Below are 22,868 nucleotides of genomic sequence, written 5' to 3' on the forward strand. Positions count from 1 at the left end.
AGTCCCAAACGAAGAACAAGGAGTGACATGACACACAGTTTCAGAGTCACATGCACTTCATACCTGGAGGCACCGTACGTTTGCGTTTGCGTGCTTTTCAAGTGTTTTCACCAAAGAAAACCAAAGGGATAAGAGAAAGAAAAAGAGGGGGGAAGGTGGGGTGGAGGAAAGGGGGAAAGAAACAGAATAAAGAAAATTAGCATATGAACGAAGTGTATCCCCGGGAGCAGATGCGCTGTGACCAGGTTTATAGGTGAGCACAGGAGCATGGGCTGAGCTCGCTCCCACTGCAGCCGGCTCAGAAACCACTGCGCACCCGTGTCACCCTCGGGGACAGGCAGCTGGCACCTTGCTCCGAAAGCAAATGGGCACCACAGGGCAGGGAAAATGTGGGGGCTTCTGAGAGACCTTTTGTGAGACATCCGCAGCCCTCGGTCCCACCAGCCGGGGACTTCTTGGGCTGGGCTGCTGACTTAGGCATGAGGTGCCGGTGGGGATTTTTTAGTGAAGACCAATACCTGAATGCAGTTGAGATCGAGGCCCTGTTCTCATGACTGACAATAAAGAGTAGACTTTTTTTCAGCAAATCCAGTGGCTGATGTGTAATGGGTTACGATGTCTGGGCGCAGCAAGCTATGCATGCATTACAAACCCAAACCGTACCTGCACGTACAGGAGCCTTGTGCATATTTCAGATTTGGTTCTACCACATTTTGAATTTCAAGATGAAATCTAAGCTACTCTCAGAGGCCACCATATTTTCCCCAAACAAGTGAGACTAGCTCTACTGCAGTGATTTGAGCAATGTTCCGGTGACGCGCGAACTCCTCCAAGGCATGTGTAACAAATCTCTCATCTCAAGCAGCCAGTCTTTGGAGATGCCTTGGGAAGACAGGCAAGCTCAAGTCACAGGGCTCCTGCTATGAGGAATAAGCAGCCCAATGTTGAGCAGAAAGGGTGCCAAGGTAGCGGTGACTGCAGATCACCCGCAGGCACCCAGGAGGGAGACGGGGATATTGTGTTCCTCCAACCCACTTCCTAACCACGTTGTGCGTTTCAGCCGCACGTCAGCAGCCATCGCCGTAACGCGGCGCGGGGCTTGACGTGTCGCAGAGGCTGCACCAGCGCAGGGCTGCCAGCGCCCGCCAGCTGGCTTAGTGAAGTGGGTAGACAAGGAGAGATGGACAGTGTGAGTGATGGAAGCTGCAGCCAGAACATACAGTTACACCCTTTTTTTAATTTTTTTTTTCCCCAATTAGTTTATCTGACTGCATCCAAAATACATTCAAAAGGGGTTCACTGCTTTCTTGGTAAAAAAATTCAATGTGACTAAGAGCTGAATCCATCGGCACACCCACAGCTCACTCTCCCAGGTGATGTTCACTTCGCCTGTGCACAGACAGAGGCTGGGATTTAAGGGTGAAGCTGGGAGAGGAGAAACCTGTGCCTAGGGAAGCCCAGGGTGATGCTGCTGCTTGGGGCCAGCGTTGGGAGCAGCACCCGCAGCATCAGCCAGCAAAACTGCTAGGACCCTGCTACAACTTTTTCTTGCCTTTTTATTCAAGATAGTTGGGCTCTTCACTAAACTGCATTTTTTGCTCTTTCTCCTCCCCAAAGTTTTGATTTAGCCTCTTCTGGAGCTCTTTAGCTTAGTTTTATTTCATGGGAAATACAGGTTTTAACAAGTGGATTAAGTAGCAAGTAATTACCCCAGTGCATCCTTGTGCAAAAGGGTGTCACTGCATGCCTGGCTGCGTGGTAAGTTCAGTCTTTCAAACAGCAGTAAAACCTGACAAAGTCCACTGAAATCAGTGCCTAGCTTTCTGTGTTTTGCAGCGGACTTTGGACCAGGCTCCGGTCCTCATCCTCTCCAGTAGCTGATCTCAGCCAGTGCTGCAAAGGTACAGAGAGACGGTCAAATACTGGGAGGGAGAGTTTCGATGTGGGATGGGTTTAATGCTATTGGAAAGCAGTTTTGTTCTGTTTTGGTTTGGAGTTTTTTTAAGCAAAATCTTGAAGTCGGTTCATAATCTCTAGGGAAAAAGCAACCAATCAGACACAGGCTGGGAGTGAATCCAATGAAAACTTACTGCCCACAACAACATGACTTCCAACAGGTTTTTAAGATGGTTTAACAGGCTGGCCGCTGTGTTTCAAATACAGGCTAACGCTTACCCTAGGCAATATATCCAGATTGTCTGCCCGAGGGCTAAAATGCACCAGTAACATGGGAAAACTCAAAGGGATTCACACCTGCAGTGGCACGACCTGGTGCTGGACCACAGCCCTGCTTGGGAGCAGGGAGATGGGGCACAGGGAGCCCCATCACGCCCAACAAAGCCGTGCAAAGCTACAGGAATATCTAACCAACACGTCCGACTCCTGTACAAACCCAAAGAGATCTGGCTAGTCCCTAAAAACACACCAGAAAGGGATGCACGGCCCTGCCCATGATGCAGTGCAGTGTGAAGTGTAAAATGAATGACAATGCTTTGCATTTTAGCTTCTGGGGTAGCCGCCTCCTCGATGCCACCAACCCCAAGAGTGACACAGGGAATGCAGTGCTTCCCCACGTCCTGGAGGGCAGCAAGGCATGGCAGGGGACTGTCCCCATCTCCATGAAGCTCCAAATCCCAAGAGGCCGTGAGATCCCACAGCACTGCTTTAACCTGTGCTGTTTCAGCTGAAAAAGCTGCCTGGGTATGATGACGAGTTACCTCTCCTTAAAGTAAGCCAGATGGATACTGCTAAAACACAGCGGTGCTTTATCAGCATCATCCGTCACGGCTCCGCCATCCTTCCCTACTCGTGTCAACAGATCGTGATGGATAAATGAAATGCAAGAAATGGGAAAATACTTGCTGAATCCTGATTTGGTTTTTCTCCTCTTAGAGAATAAAAACCAAGGAAAGGAAAGGGGGACCCAGGGCAAATGCACCTGGGGAGAGAGCCGGGCCAGTCGAAGGAGGGGCAGAAGTTTGCTGAAAGGCAGAAGGACCATTAGAGACCAGCTGGAGCGGCAAGGAGAGCCCGAGCGAGCGCGAGGAGCTGCACGCAGGGCGAGGGCAGCGTTTACCTACAATCCAGGGCAGCTCAGGAGGGAGGTCTTCACACCTGGGCACGGCAACTGTCACAACACAATGTAACTACCAGCAGACGTGAAGAAATAAAGGTGAAAAGAAGAGCACGTACACACACAGACACAAAAAGAAAAAAAAAAAACACAACAGGGAAATTAAAATCAAGTCAAAAAGAAATACACAAAACAAACAAAGCAAAAAATCTCCAAAAGAAAAAGTATACCAGCCCTTAAGAGCTCTTGAAATCAACTTTTTCAACCTAAAAAAAGTAAATAAATAAATGAAAATATATATCCAGATAACAAAAATAAATATGGAGACAGTGGGATCACGAGGAAGGCAGCGGAAAAGGGAGGTAGAGGAGGAGGTACCTGTACATGGGGACGGTGACGGTGCGTTCGTAGTACTGCCAGGTGGAGTGCAGGTCCGTCCGGGACAGGTTGGTGGCATAAAATCTCCAAGCAGCCTGCAGAGGAGACACAGTGGGATGGTGGCTCCAGGAATGGCCAGCACTACCTACGGTTTCATAAACCTCAGCCAACACCGAGTCCTCCCTGTTTTCTGTGGGATGGGTCCCACATTTTGCCTTTTGTTTAATTTGATACCTGACAAACCTGGGGTGGTACCGTGATACTCCTGACCACGTAAGGCCAGCTAAAAGTGCTGTAGGTACCAGGCACTCGCTGTCAGGGTGAGGTCAGGTATCAAATGGGTGTTGTTGCACATTAAGGAGTTAAAAAATTTGGAGAGAGAGGAGCAGGGGAATGTCAAATGACTAATTTCAAATCACTAAGGCCAGCCTTCTGCGCAGACATCTGTTACCGTGAAGAAAATGCTTCCAATTGTAACTTTATATCAGTATAAATATTCTCTTTGGGGGGGGGGGGGGAGCGGGGGGGAAGTTTGGTGAAAACAGACTGTCCTAGTGCATTTGTCTTGCTGTGTGGCTGGATTTCGTTCCTTTTCTCCCCCAGATTGCCTACCACATATGCTATTTTCCCATGGCTGATTTCCTGGCATTTATTCCCAGACAAGACCAGTCACCAGCTGCTGTCTCACACCTCACACACACGGCCCCATTTTTCACCTGCCTGCCTCCTCCCCAACTTCTAAAAAGTCTATTAAACCCCCAAAATCAGGATGATGTAACCCCAAGGCTCCTTGGATGCGATCCTCACCTGAATCAGGCCCGCTGCTGGGTTTCGCCTCTTCTCAAAGTGTTTTTGTCGATGCTGCTCTTGAACCTTCAGAGCAAACCCCGAACCCAAGATGCCCTGGGGAAGAGAACAAAAATTTGCAGTTAGTAAGGCACTAGCTAAGTTTTCACTAAAAAGTTGCAGCCAGTTTTCCCTCCAAAGGTTTGTTCTGGCTCATTTTTTGCTTGAAATGTATGGGGGAAGGAAGGAGAAGCCTCCATCCAGGGCAGCCCTGGCAGACACAATCCCCATGAAGGGGCAGCAGTGGGGAGCGACTTTGCTGGCACTCACTGGAATTGCTGCTTTTACCAAACTACCTCCAGCCAGCTGATAAAATACAAAATAACCACACCATGCTGGCATTCGGCAAATTATCCCCATAGCGGAAAACGAGATCCATGCAACACACTGAAATGCACTGCGAAAGGGACAGGGGTAATTTGCTGAAATGGCATAATCACCCCCAGGAACAGCCCTTTGCAGGAAAAAAAATGGTTTCACTTCAATAAATATTTGTGCAGTGCCAAATCTACAGTTTCCATCCCATTTGCTCATACACATAGTGACCGAGCTGTGGATATTCAGACATGGTTTCCCCTCTTCTCCCTTTTTTTTTTTTCGACTCAAAAGCCAGGGAGCAGTTGCAGTTGGGAGGTCTCTGGGTGCATCGCGCCGCTGGACGTAGCTGTTGCATTGCCACCAGCCCCAGGGGCCGAGGACAAAGCACGGCGGAGCTCAGCCCCCCTCCCAGTGAGACGCTGCAGCCTCCGCTTACGGCAGGAAGGGCGAAGAAGGAGACGCCGATGAGCGTGAACGTAGCTGCCAGCAGCCGCCCGTTCCAGGTCTGCGGGTACTTGTCCCCGTAGCCGATGGTGGTGAGAGTAATCTGCAGAGAGGAGATGACCGCACAGCCCTCAGTCAGACAGCCTTAAAACTAGAATAACACTGCCAAAACTCCCGCAACACCAGAGTGGGACATGGAGGAGCCAGGGTCACCACATGCCCGGAGCTGACCAAGTCGAGGTGCAGCTCGGCACCTGGGAGGACCCCCGGCTTCTTGGGATGGGCACCTCTGTGGGAAGCAGCGATGCCCTGACACCCAGGACAGCACTGCCACCCTCCCCTACTCAACACACTGAGTTTTGACACCAGTCAGGAGGATTTTCTTGCCTTTAGCTGACACACAGAGAGCTGCCACCTGGTGCAGAGCCTTGCGGCAGCTCGGAGCCTCCCCCGGGAGATGGGCTTTTGCCTTCAGCAGAGGAAGCGAACTGGCACAGTTCCCCCGAACTCCCTTTTGGCATCTCACGAAAGAAGGCAGGGCTATTTGAATGCATAAAGATCTGATACTGTTTATTCCTAATCTTCCCAGCACTGCCTATTAGCCAGTCTCCCTTCCTATTTAAAAACAGCGTATTAGCCCAACAGGATGAATTACAGCTGCTTCATACAACCTAATTTAGGGATGGTTTTTCTCCTCCTCAGTATTATTGCAATGCAGTAAGAGAGTGCTGGCAAGCTGCTGTGTGCGATTAGGGGAAGGAGCCGAGAGATTTGTTGGAGACGAAGAATCCCCTGAACTCCAAATTGCAGGAAAAGACGCATTTTCCCACTTCAGTCCATGGACCTCACTAGTGGGAAATGCCAGGTATCCCCCAAGGCTTCCCAGAGGATCTGAAGAGCCTGGGACTGGCAGGGCGAGGAAGGGAGAGATGGTCTGATTAGGAACATCTTTGAGACTTCTGCGCAATGGACCCCGACGGTCCCTGTGCCATGTGGGAAGCTGTCCCCGTCCCATAGCCTCCACGGACAGAGCTGGCCCCAGGGACAGGAGCTGACACCGCATTGATGTGGCTTTGGACACCTCACGCATTCGACTTAGAATAAAATCACTTTTACACAAATGGAAGCACGATCCCAAAGCACTGTTTAATTGGACCCACTAAAAGCCCTATCAATTAGATGCCATTTTGACAAAGCGATTAGAAAATGCATCTACATGGCTGTTCCTTACTGAAACACAAAGTAGAAGCAATGCTCTCTCCATAATCGCTGCAAAGTTGGTTTACAAGTTTTTATAATTTATATAGACAACTACAAGGATTGCATCCGCTAAGGTCAGACCAAAGGATGAGTTTCTGAACCTGAAATTTGATTTATTTTGCCCATCTCAACATCTGTCTGTTCTGGACCCGTGAGCTGGACAATGACAAAACCTGTTTATTTTAATGAAGCTCAAATTTTACTCTGAACTTCTCAGTGGCAAAAGGCTGGTGCACCTCCACATCCTGAAACAAGGGGGGTGATGCTCTGCCAAAGGCGCTCTCAGCCTGGGAAGCAGGAGGGATAAATCTGCACATGGTTCTCCCAAGACTGAGCTCTAATCTGGGCTGTCACTTTTTCCTCATTGTTTATTCTAGTTATGTCAAATTGGGCTTTTTTTAAATTTTTCTGTCATAACCAAGGGGCTTGAAAAGCAATTTACTGCTTCTTTCCCTTTGTTGGAACAGAGGAGCTGCTTGATCAGCCGATTCCTCCCCAAGCCTGTTATTGGGATTTGATCAGATCTGGGATTTTCATTACATGCTTTGTAATCAAGGTCAAACTAGCACCACAGTGTCGGAGCAGAAGAACAATAACGCAAGAAGATTACAACGTCATTAATTCTCTCTTTGTTAAGCGGTAATCCAATAATTCACATGCACACACACACACAGAGCAAACTAAAAGTATTGCCCTTTCCTCCTTTGTCAGCAAAGATGTGAAAGGGGAGCGCTTTCAGCGCTGAAGTCTTTCTGCTACTTAGACCCTATTAATTTTATAAAATTTACTCCAGCATGTGTAACAGCACGTTGCCCAAGTACGTTTTTAAATAATTAGAAGGCAGCAATACTTGTCAAAATTATGATCAAAGCACCCCATAGCGTGGGGTCTTTATCCCACCTCTACTGTCGCGACAGAGCTAAATCCCACCACTGAGAGCACACAAGTTCCCAGTTTCCTTGCAGCTCCAGCTAATTCAAGAAATGTGATCCCCTAATATTTTCTATGAAGTTTATTTAAGAAAAAGAGCTAAATGGAGTAGCCCGAAGCCATTTAATAAAAATGTTAACTAAGCACTCTGTAAGCTGATTCCTCACATAAGTGATAGAAGATGGAGGGTTAATGGACATTTTATTTTAACAACCAGCAGCTGTTCTAGGAGAATCACTTACCAGACCCCACCAGAGTGCATCTGCGTATGTATCAAAGTGCTCATTTTCTCCTTTCTCGGCCAAGTATACCAGGAAAGAGGCCAGGATGAGGCACAGGAAGCCAATATACCAGGCAGTAATCAGCTCCTGCAAGATCATTAAGGGACAGAAGAGAATAACTGCAATCCTGCTACTCATCTCCAAAAACTGTGTTACTTGCTTGCGGCTGGATCTGAACTTTCCCTGCATTTGTTTAGGCTTTGGGGCTTCGCTTGGAGATCGGTTGTGCCACTTTTTGAGATGGGACCATGTCCTGGTGGCGGCCCTGCCACGCACACAAGGGCGATCCCTGTCCTGAAAACCCCATCACCTAAACACATACAGCAAATGGGGAAGGAGAGGCAGTGTTAATAGCTCTGTTATTTCAAGATGTGGAACTGAGACTAAAAAAAGAAGGAATATTTCCCCAATTCACACGGGGAAGTGGGGTTAAAACTGACATGGGAACCCCAAATCCCTGGGGACTCTGCTTAGGGCAGCTCCCTTCCACTAACTGGGAAGGAGCTACAACGCTGGGGTCTGGATACCATATCCCCCAATTTCAGGGAAGTTTTAATTCAGAATTCACAGGAGTGATTGTTTTTGGATGAAGTTAATACAAGGGTGGACAAAAGAGATGCACAAATTCCCTATGATTTTTACAAAATTTTGAATGAGCTGGCTAAGCTTTTCAGAAGAAAAAGTGCAGAAAAGAGGAGAAATGTTAAATTCACAAATCCATCAGTGAGAAACAAATAAAATATGATAAACAAACTTTTCCCAAACCGGAGAAAGGCCAAAGTGCCTTACACCAGGGATCGGTTCTACGACTGGTACATCATCTCACGTTGGGAAGAGGAACCCAGCACAGTAATCGTGTCTGCGAGAGGCTGCTGCTCGCAGGATGCGCTTTCAGAAATGCATCCACTTTGAAGCGTGCGTCCTAGACAAAGTGCTCACAACACCACCTGTGCTTAACGAGGCTGCTGGCTAATTGCTAACTCTTTGAAATGAGCTATATCAGTGTCCAGGTGGTCACTATAGTCAAGATATTCCCTGAAAACATCTAAACATCCCTCCTTTCTTTCCTTACTGGTTGGAGGGCTCCATTGGACCTTGTGTCTCTGACTTTGCATTGCTCCCCGTGTTACTCTACGGTGTCTTTCCAATCTACCCAGGCCTGGGAGATGTTTGGGGTAGAGAACTGAACCAAAATGGTGTCTCTGATGGGGAGAAACATGAAGAGTGACTCAACGTCCTTGCTTGGGACTTGCTCACCTTACTGTGTGCGTAGACCACAGAGCCCAGGAGCTTCCAGGTGCCGCCCCGCCGGTCCATGCGGATCATGCGCAGGATCTGCAGGAACCTCAAACTCCTGAGCGCCGAGGTGGCAAAGACGTTCCCTTGGGACCCCGCCGCCAGCACGGCAATGGACGCGATCAGCACCATGATGTCTGCACGAACAGAGGGCATTGAAAGCTGAAGAAATGCTGCTGAACCACTACCCAATGGGATGGCACTCCTACTGCCACTGGCAGCAGAAGGCTGTGCGTGAAAGGGATCTTGCACCAGCTGTATCTTGTGCTGGAAGGACACAGCATAAATCTCAACCTGGATGAAAGGAGCCACTACACACCTTATGGAAACATCCTAGTTTCCTTCTCCACACTCATCCTTCCCATAGAAAATGTGTCAACTACTGCAAAGCCTGAATTCTGATATGATTCAGTGTTAACACTGCTAAACTGGATTAAATCCTTGCAAAACGCATGCTCTTTTTTAATCAGCTGCAGCTGCCTGTTACACAGAGCTGTCTAGAGGTGTGAATTCCCCCGTCTAAATTGGGAATGAAAATCTAGAGGTCCACCATAGCAATCCTAGGGTGCTCACGGACAAAGAAAGTCCAAGAAAAAGGCCAAGAAAAATAAGCCTTGCAAAGATCCTGTAAACCTCCCTATTCCCTAGTTTTCTATGCAAATTTTATAGGAGTGCTTTTCTGTGGAATAAGCTAAAATCCTGCATATGACCATTGCCAGCTCCTGGACATCTGAAAGCGGGCTCCATAGCGAATGGCGTGGCCTCTCTGCCCACTCCTTACCCCATTAAAAATAACTGCTGTGCACAGATGGCCCCTTTCACAAGAGGTTCGCCGAGTACTTTGCAAACAAGAATTAATTAAATCTCATAACTCCCTTGTGAGGCAGCTCATCAGCACCAGGGAAGGCAAAGTGAGACACAGAGTTTCAACGACTTGTGAGTGATTTGGTGTTGAGGTTGGATGCAGGATCCCAGCTCCTACGCTCAGCTTTTCCCAGCTGAACCCCCTTTCTGTGGCTGTGGGTGGCTGTCAGCGATGTCTGGGGTACGCAGGGCAACGGGATGGCTCCCAGGTCTGCAGAAAACAGGGTGGGCATCGCACAGAATAAGGAAAACGGTGGCTGTGGGTTAGGACTTTTGCCTTTTTTCTCTTTCCCTCCTCAAGGTGACCATGAAACAGCTGAGGATCACCCCCCAAAATGCATGCCAGAAACCAGAGCACCATACCAGCAAGCTTGCAACAGCCATTTTGGTTTGGGAAATCCCATGCAGGGAGGCAGGTCTTACCGATGACGCAGAAAGGCTTGCGGGCAAATTTCAACCTTCCCCTCCAGCCCCGGTATCGGCAGCAGCAGCCGGCCGCCCAGATCCTCACAAAGTATTCGACCCCGAACACCACGATGGTGACGATTTCCTGCAAGGGAAACAACGCCGTTAGTCGAGAAAGAAACATGACGGAGAGCACGTTCCAGAATCAAATACAAACCCATAACCTAAACTCTGCACACATCAGAAAATATAATGCAGAGCTGTCCGCACCAGGACTGTTAAATGGAGAGCCCAGGCTGGAAAGACTGTCAGACCTTTGCTGTTGTGCTTTTCCCTCGCCCTCCCCTGGGGTGCTGAGGGGAGGGGGCTGCCCATTATACCTACTGCCCATTATACGTGCTGCCCATTCTAGCCTGTGAACTAGAGTATTATGGCTTCTCATATTGTGTTTGTGTCCCTCATCATAAGACTGATGAGTACCTGCTTATCTGCCCACCACTAGTCTCCAGGACTTGACTAGGTTAATACTGAGCAGCTTGGGGAAGACCAGAGGTGGGAATCACTGGCTACTCCATCCTAGGACTCTCCACAGGATCCGAGCTTTTTCTGGACTGGTTGTCTCTGTGTACTGGGCTATCTGGTGCAGGGGCAATGGAGATTCTCTGTCCCTTGATGCCAAGCGAGCACGCCGACGCTGCGCATCGCGGCTCTTTCCATCGCCAGCCAAATACCCTGCGCACGCTCCCTTCCCTCCGATTTCTTTACCAGCGGTGCTTGCCTCAGCTTCCTCATGTGCCCAACCTGACAAAGCCCTCATTAGCCTGCAGCATCGTTTGATGTCAATGTAGGGCAGGGACTGGGGAAGAGGAAGAAAGACAAAAGGAAAGGAGACGCGCGAAGCCGGCAGCCCCGCGACGTGGCGGCGTGTGCAGGATCTCTGCTGGCTCTTGATGGCAGAAACCACATTGTCAGTGCGAGGGATGCCGGGCTATTTAAGGAACAAAACTCTGCAGCTTGATGTCGGATCAAATAGTTGCAGGGATGTTATAGTGTGGGAGAGGAGGGAGCTACGCGGGCTGCTCCCTACGCAGTGCATCCGCAGCTTTAAATACTAGGAGCTGTTGGACATTAAACTGCTTTTCAGTTGGGATCAGCCTTGCTACTGTATTTTGCAATTGGAGGTAAATGCAGAAAAAAAGAAAAAGTTTAGAAAGAAAGGTTTTAAAAGATCCTTAAAATTATTGTTAGTTTATTCCTGACACAGATTTCTCCTTTTCACATTTTCCCTATTTCTTACCTGCAGGTCCCAGTGGTCCCCTTCTCACAAGCAACAGTTTAAATTCTTGCCCCAGTTAAACACTCCCAACCTCAGTTTTTTATTGTGTTTTTGACTTTGTTTTAATGCCTCACTGGTGGCTTCATTTGCAACCCCCAACTTACCAGGATGTAAAGGGCCCCTTCTGAGCTGTTCTGGTACTCATCAATGGTCGAAAAGACAGACAGCACCAGGCAGGAGAAAACTAGTAGAAAACTATGTAACACAAAAATAAAAAATAAAAACAGAGAGAAGGAATGTCAGTCTTCAGAGCAGTTGTTGTTCACATTTGCTCAAACTAGTCCAGAGAGCATTTTTGGACATATTTACTGTGCTGCTGCTACAACACTGCATAAAAAGAGAAAGTAAATTCCCTGATTTTAATAACTGAAAGGTTGTGCATGGAAGGACCCACTGGACTGTTCCCAGTTTGGCCAGTGCCAATCCAATTCCCCTTCCAGGGGCTCCGATAACCCCGATACTATTTCCCCGAGGAACTGTCAGCTCTTACTGCAACGTGCTTTCAACAAGCATGCAAACAAGCAGGGAAATGCTCATTTATTAACGTGATAACGGGTGACCAGACTGGCTAACGAGCAGGAGCACGGGCTGAACACAAACCCAGAGAAAACTCCTCTGATGCTCTGCTTATGCATTTTCTTCCACAAAAGCTTACACAGGAGTGGGACTGCATTTCCCATCCCTGCCAGGGTAGGACATTTTGGGTGGATTTAATTTTCCTTTTTTAGGCAGGTACTCCAGATTAACTCTTTACTGCCTGGAAAGGCTGGCAACTTCCCAGATTTATTGTAGTATCACTAGGAGGTGGATGCTCTTCTGTGGCCAGACACGGGACACAGCAGGGGTTTGATCCAGCCCAAGGGATGTGATCTTGGTGCTGTCAGTACCTTAGTATGAAGGCAGAGACACCCTGCCATCGGGGAGGGAGCTGGGCTGGCCTCTCTGTCCCAGCCCCGCAGGACACAAAGGAGCTCCATCCTGCCAGGAGCCTGGGGGACCCAGCTTTGATATCAGCTCACTCAGCCTCTTTTATTTGCCACAAAAATGATAGGGGATTCTCAAAACCCCCTTACAGTATGCATCCAAATCTCATTGACATCTACTTCTATGGGCTGTCCCAAAAGCAGCCTCAGAAGTGCCACACCACCCTGTCATTCACAAGCTGTCCCCATCAAAACTGCCCGCTCTGGGCTTTTCGTGAATGCTGGATGCACTAATGCAAATTAAAAGGCACACAATGAATGACAGGAGCTTGACTCTCTTCTGACACTCAACGCCCGAGTCCACAGCTACAGAGGTGTCCTGGCATCTGCTCACGGACAGAGAAAGTTTCCACCAGCCCGCGATGCCCACTGCTTGCTCAAACAAAAGGAGGGAAATTAATTTACTAAAGATCGATTTACTGATAAAGTAGGCCAGTGCAGGAAGAAACTAAAAGCTGCATTCTTTAAAAGCATTAAATAATTCATCTGTCTGGCTTTGTCTCACATTCCTACAAACTGCATATTGAATATTTATAAGGTACGGTTCAGCTGGTGGGTGCTGTTCCTTTTTGTTGTATAAAGAAAAGGAGTTTCACACCACTGGGTCGTGCTTGTGGCTTTGCAATGACTGTTAATGTCACGGTAACAAGTAAAAATAGGGGGATTTGCAGTATTTATTCGAACCACAGGCTGAAGTGTCCCTGCCGGCCGGAGGTAAGGGACCTTTAGAGTCATCTCAGCCAAGGCTGAGCTTTGTCAGCAACAAGATGAATTCAGCGCAGACCAGATAAGGACAATTGCCTGATTTCTCACTGCAAATTCCCTCTTCTCACACCAGGTCTGGTACCCGGAGACTCGAAACAACCTCAAGTGAGTAAGAAAACGTCCCTTGCAATCCCACTCATGATGTCCCTTAATGTCTGCTCTGGGTCTCACTTAAAATTTTTTTTTCTCCCCAAGCCGGTCTTTTAAAATCCTTGCTATAAACAAGCCAACCACAACCTGCTCTGCAGCCAAATGGACTCTATCCATCCCTCCGAGTTGCCTGGGCCAGGCCCTGGGAGCTGGAGACGGGACCCCGCTGCTGCCCACACCGTGGCAGGGGAAGCAGAGCCCCGGCTGCTGGAGGGAAGGAGCTGCAACTGGGTCAGGCAGCCCCGCTCCTGGTGTGGCCCAGATTTTGCTGCAAACTCCTATATCAGAGTGAGAAACAAATGAATAATCAATGAAAGAAGAAAGAGGAAAACAAGAAAAAGATAATGGAAAAGGATCGGGGGGAAAAAAAATCCTACATTTTCTGATTAAAGAAGTAGAATGTGGGTTGTAATTGTATGAGCAAACATCACAGTAAAATGCCTGAGGAGGTGCTGAAAGCAAATTGCCAATATCAACACAGACTTGCACACCGTGTTGGGGAAGGTGACCACTTCAGATGGATCCAGAATGAAGCCACACTCAAACGATGAGTCCTGGCAGGGACAAACGCCACGAGAAAGGGGATTCCTGTATGTTCAATTTGTCACTAGACATATATTGATGGGGCAGAAAAAAGAAAGGAAAAGAAATCACGTTATCACTTCAGATTCCAAGGGTGGGTTGCACAAGCAGTGGTCATGCGGGGAGAGACGACACAGCTGCGGGTGCTGCTGGGGCACTGGGACATCTGGGTGCTGCTTCTTCCCTTCCCCAGCACATCGCTGCAGCCTCATCCCCAGCCTCTCCCTTCCCCTCATCTCCCTGGGGCCAGCTCAGAGCTGCTGTAATTTCGGCTCTGCGTTCCCCAGGGCTCTGATTGCCAGGGAGACCTGATGCAGATCACGCTGCCAGGGCCAGCATTAATTACAGCGCTGCCGAGCATGGGAGGCAACGGGGAAGGCGTCAGCTTCTTCAATGAAGCATGGAAGCTCCATGGCCAAATCCCACGTGGACCAAAGCCTCCCCATCTCGGTCCCGATGGGGATGCTCAGCCACCGGGTAAGGAATGGTCCCTGCCAGCAAGGGATGCAGGCACTGGCTCATCACAGGGTGGGCTGCACAAGCATCCCAAAATAGCTCCACAGTGATGCACGGCTGCTCTGCTTGACCCTGTGGTCTACAAACATCTGGGAGGCTGTAAAAGGAGACTTAAGAGAATGGTTGGGGTCTATATGGCTTCTAGGAGGCTTTGAAGGAGCTGAAGATCCCCTATGGACAGGGCGGTGGAAGAAGAAAGCTGAGAGGTACATCCACACCAGAGACTGTGTGTATCCTCTGAGCTCCCATGGAGGGAGGGCAGCGGGGAACCGGAAGGCTGACTTTGCTTTAATTTCACCTAATCTACCCAGACAGTGCAGGAAAGGGCTCCAGACAATAATGGATAGCTAGGGAAAGGGAAACAGGCCAATAAATAGTGTAGAGGTTGGGATGAATCTAATTTTTAAAGCTATATATCTAATCAAAGCAAATTATGTCTGCAGCCTGACTCTGGGTAATGTTAATGTGCAATAAGGAACGTTAATTATGTCCCGTCTAATGATTTTTACATTAAATATGCCAATTCTGCTTAAAGCTTTGGAGAAGACAATATCCTTCTCCCGAGCAGACAGGAGCTGAGTCCTACACAATGCACGGCTGGAGCCAGCACCAGCCTCTCCCAAACCCAGGCCAGGATGCAAAGGGCAGCGTGTGGTTTTGGACCTCTGTCTCCTCCGTAGAGTGATGAGTGAAGGACACCTCATGTCACTGCATCTTCTCACCCACCACCCATTCCTACAGGCACCCAGCACCTTCTGCTGCTCCGGGATCCCCCACGCCTGTTGCTTAGACCTTTAAGCTCAGCCAAGACTCAGCTGTGCAAATCTGACTGCTGCTAATATAATAAATCCAAAGTCCTCCAAAGTCTGGCTTTACATCCAAAGGTTATGATGACTTAAAACACCCATGCAAGCTTCTTATTACAATTTATAAATCCCAGCACAAAATCTGCATATCCAGATTTCATATCCACCGTGCTTCACGTTAGCATTAGGAAAAGAAATTACTGAACTCCCTCTTGGAAAAAAAAAAAAAAAACTTAAAATGACTTGAAACAGGAAAGATTGTCCTTTTCTCTTTTTCTCAGTAAAAGCATATGACAAAATCATCATAAAGCTTTTCAGGTTAATCATCTAATTTGCCTTCCAAAAGGACTCTACACACCAATTTACATAAGAATTTTAAAAGACCTTTAAATTTATTCCTGAAATACTTGTATTCAAAAAACATTCACTGACATGCAAAAACATTGGGCTTCCTCTGATGGAGCACCAATAATTAGCAACTGGATTCCTGGATGCAAAGGAGATGGATACGATACAAAGAGGTGGCACAAGCTTGTAACAAGCCACTGGGCTAGTTACACACTTCACTGGCTTTCCCTGGCATTGGGAAAGAGAATTAATGACTTGTTTAATTAGAGAGAGCAAAGCTGGAAAGGAAGGAGTATTTTACTACAGGCATTTCAGAGCTGCACAATGGAAAACAACTTAAAACATTTAAAACACAAAAATTACTTTGGGGATGTAAATAAGGCATTGATAATTGTGCTAAAATAAAACCAAAATGCTTGTGGGCAATCCATCTGGAATCCCAGCAATCCATTTGCTGTGGTCTCTGTAAAATGCTGGCTTTCCATTATCTAAAACTTCAGTGTAAGTCAAACGCCATGAAAATGCAGCAATGACAATAAACCAAGGTGAAAGAACACCCATACCAAAGAGAAACAGAGATCGGCAAATGCCTTTTAAAACTCAAAGGGCCTCATAATCAGAATGGGACTAGTTACAGCTCAATTTAAGTCCCTGGTGAATCAGAAGCAAAACTCTGATAATGCCATGACTTTTCCAGGGTAAAGATGCCGCCGTATTGCACCTACCCTTAGCCAGGAGCATCCATCATCTTTGTTCATGTAAGCAATCCTGCTGTGATTTGCAACCCAGCTATTCATTTACAAGGCTAAACATGAGCCTAAATGCCTCACTCCGGGTTTCCACATCCCTCAGTCTCAGCCAAAATCATCTCCCAAAGCGACTTCTGTCACTGGCAGAGCTGAAAATAGAAGCGGGGAGTCCTGCCTTTTGGTCCTGTGCCTTAATAAATGCTCTCTGCTTTCCAAAAATAGCTCCTGATGGTGTCTCATTCCCCGCAGGTTCGGCCATGCCCAGCCCTGTCCTCTCACCCGAGCCCAGCCCAGATCTTGCTCCTCGGAGGAGCCTGGAGGCTCCCCAGGCACCCGTGCGGGTAGAAAACATTGTTTATGGGCAACACGCAGGCTGGCTCCAGGGCAGGGATTCTCATGGTTTATAAACTCTTTAATAAATCTTTAGCAGAGGCCTCTCTGGGACAATGTTAATAGCTCCTGTGCCTTCTCCGTGCACTGAGCTGATGGCTGAACAGCCCTGATAAGAAGCACCCTGTTTGTACAAAGCCATAAAGTGGACTAAGGATGGTGGCGTGAAATATGCAACGGAGCATCTCCAAAAGACCAAAGCAGCATCCCGGAGGAGGTGTGGACAGCAAGGCTGCATTAAACAGTGCTCCAGGAGGTGGGTAATGATACAGGGAATTAATCAGGCTACAGAGGAGCAGGTCTTAGAGACCCTAAACCATAGCAGCAGCACTGGAATGGGAAGGAAAATGAGAGGGTTTACTTTCCTCAATCAGCCCTATTGCGCCACCAGCACCTGCAAGCCCCCGGGACACGTCCCCCGGCCCCTGCGCGCGGATGCAGCAAATCTGCCCTCCTTGCTGCGTGACAGCAACGTGGCAAAAATGGGAGGCAGTTTTTCCAGCAGATCAGGTTTTCTGGGGTCTTCCCCGCACACGTGGCCGGGAGTGGGAGCGCCGCTGGCTGAGCGATGTGCCCTGCTTCTGTGCTTCGACTCCCCTTGCAGCTACCAAAACACGCCTGCACATTTACATCCCAGGGAAGTAGCAGGGGATGAGATTTCCTTTGCATCAGGTTTTTGGGGAAGGTTGTTTTCTGCTTTATGGGCAGATAAGGAGGACTCACAAATCCATCACAGCAAACTAAGGAAAAAGGAATAGGTGTCCACAGCCCTACTGTACGGGCACAAGTCACAAAACTTCTCTTCCTCTGCCTTCCCTCATTTAGGCAGCACATTTCTCAGTCAGAAAAAGGGCAAGATATGGGTTCACATAAATTTTCTCCTTCAACATCCACCACTTTTGAAATGAGTTCCCTCTCCAAGAGCTCCTCCAGCCTTTCCCTCTGGCTTATAACAGAGTCAGGGAGAAGAAACAGCATCATCTGCCCCGAATGGCCAGAGCCAGAGTCCCGACCTGAACTCATGAACTGCAGGAATTTGAGTAGAAATGGGTTTTACATGACATATCTTGTCCCTTGTCCAGCAAAGGATTATGTATCTCCACACTTACAAGCAAGAGTGAGCTTAAGAGCTTTCCTGGACTGAAGCCTCAAAGAACAAAAGCCGTCTGGAAATGATAGGGAACGGAGATCAAGATCTGAACATTTACAGCAGGAAAAGGGGTTAAATTTAAGGAATCGGTTGTTTGTTTTACAGGCGGGCTCTAATCATTTAACTTACTCAACTCAGAGTAAAAGCCTTATTAATAATAATCACTGCATGCAAAGTTCTAGCTCAGATGTTCCTCTTTGTCTTCATCTAACATGAATCACTGGGAACTGCTTGTCTGCGTATTCTCCTTGCCCTGCGCACGCAGCCTCAGAGGAGCCAGATGTCTGGAGGAAAACCCAAAGTATTCATCAAGCCCGTGCACCTGCCAGAAGACTCTGCCTCTGCTGCGATTCAGCACCGCCGGGCTGAGGTTTTCTTTTAAAAACTTGGTGGGGAGAAATACATTCATGCAGCTGCAGAAATGGTTCACAGGAGAGAATCCTAAAGACCACGGTGCAATAATGGTGCATTGGGAGGTAAATTAAGAGTATAAAATATTGGACATTTAAGTAATTCTTAAAACGCGCAGGCATTTACTCAGAGCACGTTCATTGATTTTCATGTGAGGGAAAGTTGCTGTCTCATGCAATACCCATATTATTCAGATTGAAATCTGAGCGCTGCCTCTGTTTCATCCCACAGGGTATTCCCCCAAAAGAGCCTCTGCTTCCTCCCTGCCTCTGAGAAATCATTATTCATGTCTACAGGAATACAAGCCTTCCTAAGCTAACCTTTATCTGTATATGAAGATCAAGTTATTTCTTTTTCATAAGGGGAAAGCCCTGCTTTTCTGCAACACCTCAAAAAAAAAAATGAAACAAATTTAAGAAGCCAAGCGCTATGCCATATGGTTGGAGCATGCAGGAATAAAAAATCCTCTTGCAGAGGTCAAGCTTCTTTGACTGACCCGGGCAAGTCACTTGACCTGACTTAACTGAGCTCTAAAACTGGGCTAAAAGCAAGATGTCCCTGTAAAATGTAATGCTGCATCTGATCTAAACATTCCTCGAGGGAATGGGATATACAAAAATAGGCTCTGGTCTAATTGCAGATAGGAAGATTGTCTCAAAATGTGCAGGGCTGGTTCCTGCTGCAGACAGGAATAGTAGCTGGTTTTTCAAAGGTCTGTCCCAGAATCAGCTATTTAGCTGGAGCCCGAGGTTTCCTGCCCACGAAGGACAAGCTCTGACTTGCTGAGCTCCTTTAGCTTCGCTTCCCTGTCTCCAACTCTGCACTAGTTTTATAGCACCAAGAATTGCAGCACCCTTAAAATGAGCATCCTCGCCAAGAGCATCTGTGGGGAGCTGCCGACACAGAGGCTCCGCAGCTCCCAACAGGCGCATGAACCATCTCAGACCCACTGCAAACAACTAAATGGCTCAAAGTCCTTATGTTGACTTTAAAAATCTCACTTTCCTCATGCCTCAGCCCACGGTTTATGTTTCTGTAAGGGTCATACCCCAGAGCTGTGCCCTCGGACTCCCTCCCAGCTAACAGCGAAGGACGGCCGAGATTTTGGGTCCATCCCTGGCTTCATGCCTCAATAATGAGAAGACAAGAATGTGGCTTCTTGGAGCCAGAGGCTAACGGATAACGCCAAAGCTTAAAACGCAAGCATTACCAAAGCACTGCTAACTTCATTTGCTCATCAGTTTATTTAATTAACTGAGTCTTGGGGGGGGGGGGGGGGGGGGGGAAGTATTTGCAAACTGCCCGTATAATATGTCTTGGAGTTGGTAATTTTGCCATCTGTTTAGTTTTACTTCTCTTGTCCCAGCTAGTGACTAGGAAGGAGCTCAGAGCCAAGAAGCAGGAGAGCTGGTTCACAGCCTTTCGATTTTAGTCCCCAGAAGATGATGACCCCCAAGCTGGCTAAAAAAAAAATATATACCCAGAGGAATAACAGGAGCACTACAATCAGCAGGACCAGGTTCCCTCTCTGCAACTCTCCCCCAGTCACACCCATGCAAATCAGGAATAACACCCCAAAAGCCAAGGATGCTGCCCTGCCACAGGAGAGGGTCCAGCTCAGCCGGGTCCAAACTCTGCGATGCCCAAGAGACACCTGAGTTTGGCACGCAGAAAGACACAGGATTAGGTCCAACAACAAGAAATAAAAGGCCAGTGGGCAGTTTTAGAGCTCTGCATCCCTTCCCCACATCAGTAGCATGGCACGCTCCTCCACAGCAAAGGTGGCAGAATACGGCCCTGGTGCTTTTCATGTCCATGAAGTTGCTCCTGTTGGGATGGGAATGTTTCTGCTGGGAACAGTGCCTTGGCCATGCAGACAGGCAGGCCTGGAGGAGCTGCTCAGGGTGAAGGGATGCAAAACAAACCCAGGTCTCCAGAGAGCTCAGGGTTAAAAAGACAGCGCTCTTTAGCCCTAAAAAAATTGCTGAAACAGGCAGTTATGCCGCAGGGAGGGGAGAACATCACAACAGCTGCCAGTCAAGCTCCGTTTAACTTCTCCACCAATATAATTATTTTGGGTCTTCCAGGAGGTGCAACTCTTCAAAGCCCTTTTCCATCAATCTCCCCTCTACAGCAGTAAAGCTTCCCTGGGCTGTAGCCAGATTTGCCCTGGCCACGCTGCTCCCCAGGAGCAATGGAGAGATCCTCCTGCCACCACCCATGTCGGTGTCTCCTTTGCTTATGGCAGAGAACGGCCAGCTCATGACAGCGGCCCCGACAGGAGCGGGGCAGCCCCCCATCATTGAGAGCCCTTTGCAGGGCGAGAGGCTGCCCGGAGGGCTAAACATCCCCGAGAGGAGGGGAAAGCCGTGGTCCTGCCAGAAGAAATAAAGGCAACCTCAGTTACAAGGGAGCCTCCTTTTTAAAGTCTTTCAGGCTGGGCAGCTTTGCGGGGCTTGTTGCAATCAGGGCTGAGAGCCAGTATGTGCAGACCAGGGCTTTCTGGCTCACCTGGATACTTGCAAAGAAGGAGGCATTGTCTCACCCATAGCTCCCCAAAAACCTCCCTCATGGAAGCGGGGAGTACAGCCATTCGCGGGCCAGCACCACGTTGTAGTCTCATTTAAGGCCACCCTAGCCAGCCGGTTCCCAAGCCCCGTGCCTGGCCCTCGCTGCTGCTCGCAGCTACAAACCAGCTGGCCACGGGCAGCCGGGAACCAGCCCCAGCACCACTTGGGTGCGTGAAGGAACCTCACCGGCTATCCTGGTTCCATAGGCCACGAGGCTCATGCGATCACCTTGTCTGGCTGCCTTGCTGTCACCGTCTAATATTTGGACCTGTTTCATCAAATTTGCCAAAGAATGGGGAGCCAGTGATGGGCAGCAAGGAGGAGGAAGGCACCCTGGTTTTGCCCTTCAGAGGCAGCTGCCATGCGAGCTCGGTGGGGCCAGCACACGCCAGCAAGGCTGGGAGAGCCACGAGCTCGCAGAAACCAGCTCCCCCAAGTTCCCCCGCTCAGCAAATGACAGGTTTGTTCCCTCTCCTTATTTCCCTGTGCCAGTAAACACAACAATAAATAGCAAGCTGCAGGAGGCAGATGATTGTGTGGTGAAAGGTGGAAAACATCTAAAAATGATTTAAAGCAAGGAGGAGAATAGGAAGAGAGGGCTGCAGATTATATTCTCCAAGGAGGAGGAGCTGTTCAGCTGGTGAAAGGCAGCAGAGGCAGGGAAGGTTTTCCTGCCCACCCTGCAGCTCCTTGCTCTGGGCGATGCTCGGGTCCTCTGTGTGGGTCCCTCTTTGCAAAGGACCCCAGACCCAGCCCTGACATGGGACCCTGGCAGCTCCAGCCCTGGGACAAGCTGGGAGCAAGGCCAGCACCGCAGGGGCTGGACCCACGGTCTTTTAAAGCTCACAAGTAACAGGGACACAGGGCATGGACACATTAAAACTGAAGAGAGATTATCTAGCTGCCATTTCAACACGCCGGTAAATCAAAGTCGATGGAAGCCATATGCTCTGCTGGGAAGCATCCATCTCGTTGCCAGGGAAACATCGTTCCCATTTAAAATGGCAGGCAAAGGCTTGCAAAAACCTGCTTTTAACCCCCTTTTCTCAGGCACGATCCAAGTTTCCCAGCAGCTCCCCCAGCCCGGCGGCATCGTGCCATACTGCTGCCTGGCTGCTCCCTGGGAGAGCTGTTGCAGCTTAACTCAGGAGCGTGAGAAGGGAACAGTGCCTCTCCCACAGGGTCCAGAGGAAATCAGACCCAGCCTGACAGCACCGTGACCCTGCTTCCACTTTCCAGCTCACTCTCAAGCCAGTTTCCATGGTTTATTCCCTGGGAAAAAACAGGGATCACCTGCCTGGGTCACATCAAGCAGCTCCGCTCAGGGATGCTGCAGGTGCCTGGTAGAGGCAGTGCGTGGCCGGGCATGGACATGCCCGGCTGTGGGACAAGACACTTCTAGAGCAAGAGAACAACCACCAGCAGGACCATGGCCTGGGTTACTGCTGCTCAAATCCAGCCTTTTGCAAAGCAGCAGGTGCCACCCGATTTCTTACAAGTAGCAAGCAAAAATCTGACCTTGGAAATTACAGCAAACTGCAGCCAGGACTTCAGGCTCTCAGAAATAACGACAAACCCATCACTGAGCTCAGCAGCTGCCTGGAGTCTGCATCTGCACCTTCTTGATGCTCCCTCTAAGGCGAACGTACAGCCATTGCTCAGAAACGTGGCCAGGGCGGTTCGCTGGGGTCTCTGCCAGCTGATGGAGGAGAGGGCGATGGGGGTGTGGGACGGGGCACCCCCGGGGCGCAATCTGTAATCCGGCATTGGGGAAGTCACAGCAGCAAACACTGTCCAGCCTATTAATGCTAATAAATTTGCACATGATTTTGTTCCAGACAGAAGATACAGACCAGGGACCACGTGGGTACTGGGACAGAAAACTGGACATCCTCTTGCAAAGATGTTGCTTCTCTGTGTTTACTTCCAACCTCAGCCTCTCATGATTTTTTTTTTTGCTTTTTTTTTTTTTAACTCTTCTCATTTATTGTAAATCCCACAAGGAGATGAAGCCAAC

General features: G+C 48.8%; 1 protein-coding gene across 4 annotated transcripts in view; it reads right to left on the bottom strand.

The window, feature by feature from the left end:
* The window catches only part of KCNQ2 (potassium voltage-gated channel subfamily Q member 2), a gene marked incomplete at both ends in the record, with an annotated part of 67,449 nt that overhangs the window by 31,495 nt on the left and 13,086 nt on the right, over positions 1 to 22,868 (bottom strand). For 3 of the 4 annotated variants that reach the window (XM_082325797.1, XM_082325800.1, XM_082325798.1), the window contains 8 exons: positions 64 to 93; positions 3,452 to 3,546; positions 4,259 to 4,354; positions 5,052 to 5,162; positions 7,492 to 7,617; positions 8,788 to 8,963; positions 10,114 to 10,240; positions 11,536 to 11,626. In XM_082325797.1, coding sequence (XP_082181923.1) covers positions 64 to 93; positions 3,452 to 3,546; positions 4,259 to 4,354; positions 5,052 to 5,162; positions 7,492 to 7,617; positions 8,788 to 8,963; positions 10,114 to 10,240; positions 11,536 to 11,626 — 852 coding nt within the window. The remainder of the gene's footprint in view (positions 1 to 63; positions 94 to 3,451; positions 3,547 to 4,258; positions 4,355 to 5,051; positions 5,163 to 7,491; positions 7,618 to 8,787; positions 8,964 to 10,113; positions 10,241 to 11,535; positions 11,627 to 22,868) is intronic. The other variant, XM_082325799.1, reaches the window with a different exon arrangement.

This window comes from Platalea leucorodia, assembly GCF_965183815.1.
Source record: "Platalea leucorodia genome assembly, chromosome: 13".
NCBI lineage: Eukaryota > Metazoa > Chordata > Aves > Pelecaniformes > Threskiornithidae > Platalea > Platalea leucorodia.